The 9,364-nt window shown below is 39.6% G+C and overlaps 1 protein-coding gene across 1 annotated transcript in view; it reads right to left on the bottom strand.

Annotated features, from left to right (window-relative positions):
* Positions 1 to 5,222, bottom strand: part of Gtpbp10 (GTP binding protein 10) — a 21,010-nt gene extending 15,788 nt beyond the window's left edge. Inside the window, exons 1-4 of the mRNA XM_055612786.1 lie at positions 5,138 to 5,222; positions 3,083 to 3,276; positions 1,637 to 1,728; positions 276 to 420 (exon numbers count right to left, since the gene is read on the bottom strand). Coding sequence (XP_055468761.1) covers positions 276 to 420; positions 1,637 to 1,728; positions 3,083 to 3,276; positions 5,138 to 5,170 — 464 coding nt within the window. The 5' untranslated portion in view covers positions 5,171 to 5,222. The remainder of the gene's footprint in view (positions 1 to 275; positions 421 to 1,636; positions 1,729 to 3,082; positions 3,277 to 5,137) is intronic.
* Between the last annotated feature and the right edge of the window lie 4,142 nt (positions 5,223 to 9,364).

Here is a 9,364-nt window from a genome sequence, read left to right as displayed (position 1 = left end):
GAAGGAAGGAAGGAAGGAAGGAAGGAAGGAAGGAAGGAAGGAAGGAAGGAAGGAAGGAAGGAATTAGATACAGACATTTTATTTCAGGAATATAGTGATAAAGTTTGTGCCTCAACTCTTAAATTTTTAAGGATCAATTGTATTTTTAGCACAAAGTACTAACATACAATTTACATAAACTAGGAGCATTCACTGTCCAAAATTATTACGTATACTTATTTGGTAGTCTTGAACTGTCTGCTTGAACATATTATAAGAATATAAATGATACTTACCCTACTAGACCTACATCAGCTATAATTTTTAGGTCAAGGTGAATTATTTGCTTCTGGCCTTTCAAGGGTAAGAAATTTGTATGTAATTTACCACCAAGGCCACCTTTAGCAACTAGAATTCTGTCTTCTTCTTTATTGAGTTCTCCTTTAAGGGGAGAGAAAGATAACCACCATTAATAAATAAAATAATGTTTCCAGTTTTGTACAAATATATAGCAAGAAATTCCAATTTAAATATCTAAAGAGCTAAACTGCAAGATTTAATTTCTTTAAAAAAAAGTATAACCCTTTTGAAAGCAATTCCCCAAGGCTGGCTCAGAGGTAAAGTGTTTGTCTATCACGGACACAAGGCAAATAAACACTGACCCCAGAAAATCACCTTTGTAAGCAGCTAAAAGGAAGCTGATTATATGTTTTAAAAATCAATCAAGTATCCTTACCTCTTTAAAACCATCTTAAATCATTAAAAAATCTTTAATGTTAAAAAACAAACAAACAAAAAAAAAAAACTGCTGGGCGTGGTGGCGCACGCCTGTGATCCCAGCACTCAGGGAGGCAGAGGCAGGTGGGTTGCTGTGAGTTCAAGGCCAGCCTGGTCTACAAAGCAAGTCCAGGACAGCCAAAGCTACATAAAGAAACCCTGTCTCAAAAAACCAAAACAACAACAACAACAAAAAAACCCCCAACTTTCTTCTGTGAAATGGCTCAGTGTGTAAATGTACTTGCCACCAACCTTGATGACCTCAGTTGTTTGTTTTTTTTTTAAATTAATTTGTTTATTCAATTTACACCTGGGTCATAGGCCCCGCTCTCTTCTCCCATTCCCACCCTCCCTCCTGTACCCACCTACTCTAAGGAATAGGGGAGCCCCCCAAATCCATACACCCCAGCTCATCTATTCACTTGAGGACTGAGTTCATCTTTCTCCCCTGTGGTCTAGTAGGGAAGTCCCATGCAGGGAAGTCATCAGAAAGCAGGCTACATAGTCCATGTCAGAGATATCACCTGCTCCCTTCACTAGTGGCCCCACATGAAGCCTGAGCTACCCATCGGCTACATCTATATAGAGGACCGAGGTCCAGACCATGCATGGTCCTTGGTTAGTTGGTTCTGTTGGTGTTCTTGTAGAGCTCTTAGATGAGCTGAGTTTTATCCTTAGAACCTGCATGATGGGAAGAGAGAACTGATTCCTGAAAACTGTCGTTCAACCTCCACGTGTGTTGTGTCACAACACACAAAATAAACAAACAAATGTAATACTAATATTAAAGAACATTTCTTCTGCAAGTTAAGAAGCTATTTCCTGAATTAGTTGGAAAATGTGCTCACTTCTCACAGCTTAGCAGCCACAGAAGACTTACCTATAACTTTACCATTTTCATCAGTTACAGAAATACCCACAGGTACAGGGATTTCACAGTCTTTACCTTTGGCACCCTTCAGTGCACTAACTCTACAAAACAAACAAACAAAACAAAACATCACTAAATTAAGTGATTTACAAAGATGACCAACAATCAACCACACCACTGATACAGATATTAAAAGGTTAAATACTAAAAAATTTTTTTTTTACATTTTATACTGTGTCCTATAAAAATGGAAATAATTTGTTACTAAGCTAACCACTAAAAGTCATCTCAACCTGAAAATATATTGTACATCTGAAATACAAAGATGATTGCTACAATACAAATAAAGTAGAAAACCCCAGCAAATCCAATGAGTATGAATCTTCTAAAAACAAAAACAAAAAACTGACCATAACTGGCAGAAAGCTAACTGGCAGCTGGGCATGGTCATGCACTCCTGTAACACAGAGAGGCAGAGGCGGGAGGATTTCTGTGAGTTTGAGGCCACTGGTCTACAAAGTGAGTCCAGTGGCATTCAAGGCTACATAGAGAAACCCTGTGTCACTGGTGGTCAGGGGCGAGGGGACTAAAGCTGCTTACATGAAAATATGTTGGTATAATCTTTTAATAGTAACTCCACTTGAAGGAATTTGTCAAAACCTGAACATTTAAGAGTATCTACACAGGATATCATTACTTCACTGTGGCTATGGCAATGAAAGCAAAACAAAACAAAAAACTAGAACCAACATTAGCCTAAACTGGCAAAAGATAAAATGTTAATTCCAATACTGTGATATACAGCTTTCTAAATAATTTTTAGGCAGGAAAAGATTAAATAAAAAGAGGAGGTTGTAAAACAGTGTGCTCTTTTATGTTATTTTTTTAAAGATTTATTTATTTTATGTATATGAGTACTCTATCTGCATATAAACCTGCATGCCAGAAGAGGGCATCAGATCAAATTATAGATGGTTGGGGCCCATCATGTGGTTGCTGGGAATGAAGACAGAACCTCTGGATGAGCGGACAGTACTCTTAACCACTGAGCCATCTCTCCAGCCTTATGTTATTTCTTTATGCTGGATTTCCTACACAAACACATAATTACATTTATATAAACACAAAGATGTATTAGAAAAGTCGAGTCAGAGCAAAGAGTAGTTATATCTGTGTGGAAGAATTATAAACGAAAGGCTTCTCATGATGGTGAGTTGCAGTGGCATTGATGAAATTTTACCCAGGGTAGGTTTGGAAATAAGCAGTGACTCAGATAGTATCTATTCCCATAGAAGAAATGCAAATAGGACACAAGGTCAAACCACCAAACTAGTCATGTTATACTTTCACTTGTTTAGAATCACAAAACATAATGAGTTATTAGTAAGGTTATATATTGTCTTCCCCAGGTGAGTTTGATTCTCATGAAGCAAAAATCATGCCATAAGCACTTACCGACTGTTGGCTCCTCCTCCAGCCACAAACCGTTTCTGAGGATATTTGTTTTTAAGTTGTTTTAAGGTCATATTTTTATGGGCTACAACCCAGACATCACCACCTTTTCCACCTTCTCCCCCTAAACGAGGGTAACCCATTCCACCGCTTCCTCCCTTGGTGAAGAGTCTTAGGTTATCAATGAAATTTCCATACTGACAGAGAGAGAGAGAGAGAATGTTTATATACCAAATTGTTCTTATCAAAGGTTCTAGTTTCACTCTACTGAAACTTCTTTCAAGAAAGAAGCAACACTTTCTGTATAGCAACTGTATAGCCTTTTCTTAGATTTTCCCCATTCCCCTCTCTTAGGACCATCTCCTTCAATGATCATTTGCTTCACCTATCCAGAATGTCCCTGCCCTTTCTTCCTGTTTTCATTCTAAACCTTTTCTCCAGAGTGAGGTCAGTGGGTACCTAGAAAAAAACAAAAGCTTTTAGTAGTTTAAAACAACTGAAAGCAGAACTGTATTTCACTTACATTTGAAACCCTTTAGATAAGTAACTTGTTAGTGGGATCAGGTGAATGGATATCCTCTCCAAAACAAAATGTTTTAAAAGCTCCAACAACACAAATCTGTTCCCTCAAATAATTATGAAAGTTTACCTGTTCACCAAGATTGAACAAATGGGTGGCTTTTAACTGTCATTTTTGCTTTCCCAGAAGCCTAACTCCTTTGCAGTACCACTGACCTCTTAGAACCTTGACTGTTAACTCCAAATGCATCTCTCAATGTTTCATCATTCCTTGATGCATCCTCCACCATGAGCCAAAAGCATCCTTTTTCCTTTAAATGAACCTGATGTCTATGTTTTCCTCTACTCAGAAACAATCATGACTTTGGAGTTTTACTGCTTATGAAATAATAAAATTCACAGTACTATATTCAAAGCTCTCAGCCTATCTTCCCGGTATTATTTTTATTTGTTGTAACTTTCCCGTTTTTCTCCTCCTTGCTCTTTTCTATTCCATGCGTTACCCCGTCTCCCTGCCACTTTACTCATGCTCTTTCCTTTACTTAGATTATCATTTATTCTTTTCCATCATAAATCCACTTTTTGGTGTCAGATTTTCAATGTATTCTCAAATAATAAAACTAAAAGTTTAGTTTCTGGTTTAATGTTTCGAGGCATCCTTGGAATATTGCTCTCATCTGGTATCTCATTCTGCATTTTTGTTTCCCTCAGTAAATCAGTAAATTCTTATAAAGCTCTTGTGTATTAATCTCAGGCTTTCAAATTACAGAGTAATTCTTTAAATTAATATTCACATTTTTTGTTAATCTGTAATACTTTGGAATACTAAAAATATCTGGATGTTTAAAAAAACTAAGACTGTCCACCCTGATATACTCTTGGTAAGGGGTTTTTAAAGCTGTGTTCAATGTGTGACTTTTTCTTTACTTTCTAGATTCATCAATTTTATTAAGAATCTCATTTATAAAGGCTATCTTACATGGTAATTGCAAGGTAATGTCTTGCGTATGTAAGATGACTTACAGCTTTCAATAACCATTACTAGTTAGCTTGTTTTGATTTTTAAAAACCAGAGCTGTTGGTTGCGAATTGTTATGAAAATGGATTCTAAGAGAGGCACTACATAAAAACTGACGTAAAATCAATATTAGACGCACACCAATTACACACTTTGGCTCCCAGAAAAAGTCCTCAGAAAGAGATTAAAAGCAATGCAATGGAGGGGAAATGTATAAAAACAGGTTATGGGTAGTACTTTAAACAATGAGAACAAAACAAAAGTCGCTGCACGCCTACACCGTAACACCGTGTCTAAACCCGCAGGCAAGCACCCCAATTTTCCTCCCACGCGCTTTGGGAATTATTTTTATTTATTTATTTTTTTTTAGGACTTCTCCAAAGCTGGACCCCAAACAGGCCTAAGCACGGTCACAGAGACGCATTCCTCTCCCAGGACAGTGGGAAGTGAGGAACGACGACGCAGGAGGCCAGCGCTGGCGAGCTACACCAGGGCTGGCGGGGAGGACACCCGACACGGACCTTTCTCAACAACGCGCAGCCGGGGCGCACCATGAGCTCGGAGGGACACGACTCCCGCCCGCAGGACTCGCACAGGTTCGGACCAGGCGCGCCTCTGACGTCACTACTGGTCGCCGAGGCGACGCCTGGGCGGATCGGCGCGTGCGTGGTCCAGTGCTGCCGCGGAAGACGGGCGCGCGCTTTGGAGGTTCTAGCTGTCCGGGGTCGGGGCGGGAGTGAATGCCAAGCTGAGGTGCAGTTAAGTAGAGCTCCAGGGGACATCAGGGCTCGGAGGCGGAGCGTCTAGCGGTAACATTGTGAACGCCGTGCCCTGGAGACAGGCCTGCATCGCACACGTTTTTTATGGTAGCTGAGGAAGCTGAGGTGCCAGCATTTTCCCTCGGAGAAAAGCCCTCCAGCTGCGGTAAAACCAAACGTGTAAAGGACACGGAGAGCCCTGAAAGACTGCTGGATGACGACCCGAGCCATCTCTAGCCAAGGCTTTCTCTTCAGGAACCAATCACCTAAAACTTGGCAGCACCGCCGGGCGCGGTGGCGCATGCCTGAGATCCCAGCACCCTGGGAGGCAGAGTCAGGCGGATCTCTGTGAGTTCGAGGCCACTGGTCAATAAAGCGAGTCCAGGACAGCCAAGGCTCCACAGAGAAACCCCGCCTGGGAAAACAAAAACAACAACAACAAAACAATGTGTAGCCCAGAGGTATTATTGAAAGAAGTGCCATGATCTTAGATCTGTAAGAACTGTGTGTGTAGTTGAGGCAAACAAACAAAACCCCGGCCAGTTCTCTGAGTCAAACAAGAGTTTTCACCGATCGTTTGAAGGCTGTCGTTGTGAGGACAGGAGAGATGACCATTCCTTAGCTTGGGGTGGGGGTGTGTGGAAGGATCAGAAGAGGTTGGGTATCAGGCCTATTTCACCACTTCTCCGCCCTGTCTCTCAGTGAAGAATTGTGCACAGGCATAGTGGAGGGGTTTCCCTACACTGCCCCTTTTATTGTTTTCTGTCACTAGAATTATTAGGTTTAGAAGCCTTCCTGGTGGGGTGCGACTCCGTCATTGTCACCGGCCTGGGTAGTGCAGCTGAGAGTAACTGTAAGAAACTGTTATGCATCGCCTCTCAATATGAGATGCATTTAAAGTTAGTTACAGGTGGCAGGTGGCCCTAGGCCTGTGGACCTCTTCCCTAGCTGGAAAAAGCTCCTCTGGAAACCCTGAAAACTGGAAAGGTACATGCATGAGTCCTAGATTAGAAAAGGGAGCTCCAATTCGTTTAGATAAGGCTCTGTATCCTAAACAATAGGATGGGGAATTTGGGAAGGCCCCTTCTCTATGCTGGTGTCTCGTTCTGCAGAATGGTATATTAAAAACTGCTTTTTTTTAAAAAACCCATTTCTTGAATCTGTTCTTATTCCCCACATTTTCATACCTTACTTAATGTGACAGTTTCTTCACCTCTCATTAAAGACAACCATTTGGAAATACACAGTGTGGAAACTACTGCCCTGACTTGGACTGTTCTTGAAGTTTGGCACTGTGATTGTCACTTGTAATACTCAGGTGTTTGGTTGGTTGGCTTTTTTTTTTAACCTCTGTAGATTAATATTAAATATTGGTGCAAATATCAGACTTAGTATCCATCAGTATACTTACCTTTAAAAAATAATAACATTAGGTTGTTATTTTTATGCTTTTTCTGTTAAATCTAGGAAATTTGCTGCCATTGGAATTATGTCAGCATACCTAGCCTAATCCCTACATTTTCTGATGTTTATTTCTGTTTATTAAATGCAGCCCATCCTCTTTCCCATAGCTTAAACAGAAAACATATGCATATAACAATAAATTGACAGAGCTGGGTGTGGTGCTGCATGCCTGTAATCCCAGTACTCTGGGAGGCAGAGGCAGGCAGATCTCTGTGAATCTGAGGCCAATCTGGTCTACAAAGTGAGTTTAGGACAGCCAGAGCTATACAGAGAAATATTGTCTCAAAAAAAAAAAAATGGCATTAGGTGAAATGACACAGGGAAGCATCCAGTTCTCATGCAGAGGTCATTACTGAATGAAAATACTTCTGTTAAAAGAAGAACATAATTTCCCAGGTTGGTTTAATTCAGTACATGGCACTCTGGCTGAAATACAGAGTGAAATACATCTTTTTTTGTTTGCTTGTTTTTCATGACAGGATTTCTCTGTCCTGGAACTCTCTCTGTAGAACAGGCTGGCCTCAAACTCAGAGACCAACCTGCTAATGCCTCCTGGTGTTGGGATTAAAGGCTTGCACCACCACCACCCCGCTCTGACATGCCTTCAATCCCAGGGGACAGAGGTAAGTGGATCTTTGAGTTCAAGGTAGAGCAAGTTTCAGGTAAAGAAAAGCTTAGATCCAGGCTTGGTGGTTCAGGCTCCTAATCCCGTCTTTCAGGAGAAAGAGGTATGCAGATCTCTGAGTTCTAGTACAGTTCTGCTGAGGCAGTTCAGTTGAGTCAGAGGGTTAAGAGGCAGTGCAGTGAAGTTGAGTTCATGGCAGTTCAGTTTTGGAATTCAGAGGCAGTTTTACTGGGTGAGTTTTACAGAGACTGGTAAAGAGAGAATGAGCCAGAAGATTAGAACACATTGTTAGAGTCCAAGCAGAGTTAGTTAGAAACTAAGAGAGGCCAGTTTGAATCATGCAACTTGGAGAGGAGTTTGAGCCAGAACAGCTGAGTTGAACTAGCTAGCCAGAATTCAGAAAGAGCTAGAAAGAGTAAGCTCATTCAGCAGGAAGTTTCAAAGGCTGAAAATATTCTAGGCCTAGATGAGATTGTATGGAGGTTAGAAGCTTCTAGGAATAGGCCTAGGTTAACAGATGGAGGCAGTAAGCCCTCAAGAAAACAAAGCAGGTGAATAAAAGTTACATTAACATCCCAGGAACGTAGATTGTCCAAAGATAAAAGCAGGCAAAATACTGTAGAATTTTTCGTATTAGTCATCAAAGTCACACATGAGTCACTACATTCCTCATAATCTGATTTAAAAGTATTTTGGAACAGAGTTGTTTTAATCAGAATTTTGAACATTTTCTTTTGAAATGTTTTTTTATTTGGTTTTGTTTTGAAATTTCATAAATGTATAAAGTATATTTTGATTACTGTAACCCTCACCTTCTCTTATCTACTTTGCACCCCAGTTTCCTCTTCCCTACAAGTCTCTCTCCCACAGTCACATCTCTTTCTCATCATAATTCTTTGAGACCCATTGAGTTTAATCAGAATTTCTGCGACAATGGCCTTGAAACTACATATAGATATACAGAAACTATCTATCTATCTATCTATCTATCTATCTATCTATCTATCTACCTATCTACCTATCTATCGATCAATTTATCAATTTATAGATAGATAGATAGATAGATAGATAGATAGATAGATAGATAGATAGATAGAGATATTGAGCCTGGTAGACTCTTCGGTGGACACACAATTGAAGACAATGACATAATTTTAATATGAAATCATTTAAATTCTTCCCAATGATAAACATGACTGGATTAAACAAATAAGGAACTATATGCCAGCTAAGATCATTATTTATGTAAACAAAAGTAAAACATTGTCAAAGTAGCACCCTCTAGATATGGGTTTGTTGTCCCCAAACAAGATCTGCATGATAGAGAAAAGAAAGTGGATTTCTAGTATTGCCCTTCTTTCTAGGAATTTGCAGTGTGATCATTTTTTTATTTATACAACAATTTCTGGACTCTGAATTTGTCCCACACACTACGGCAGGGACACTGCCGTAGCTATTGAATAACTGAATGATGATTAAGTAGAATGGTTGTGTTAATGGCATAAAAGGCCTATTTTAACCTTTCTGATGCCAAATTTTATAAAAAGCTATTAAGCATTCCTATTGAGCATTGTCTGTTTGGTTCTGATTGTATCTTGTTTTAAATCAGGATATCAGTTAAAGGTTCATTTTTAAGAAATATCTATTGAAACTCTAAAAATTAGTTGAATTATACTTTTAGTATCCTTATTGTCAGCCACTGGTTCCATAGAAATGAAAATATTTAAGTTGTCTCTACTATTTCAGTTACTCCGTCTTAAATATTTTCTTTTATTTATCAACAGGCATAAAAAAATATCAGTTCAGTCATCAAAAATACCCCCCTTCTGTCTCTGTCTCTCTTGTTTTGTTTTGGTGTGTGTGTGTGTGTGTGTGTGTGTGTGTGTGTGTGTGTGTGTGTG

The sequence above is a fragment of the Psammomys obesus genome, unplaced genomic scaffold, assembly GCF_907164565.1.
Source record: "Psammomys obesus unplaced genomic scaffold, mPsaObe1.curated_primary_1811, whole genome shotgun sequence".
NCBI lineage: Eukaryota > Metazoa > Chordata > Mammalia > Rodentia > Muridae > Psammomys > Psammomys obesus.
This window is presented reverse-complemented; position numbering and strand designations above follow the sequence as displayed.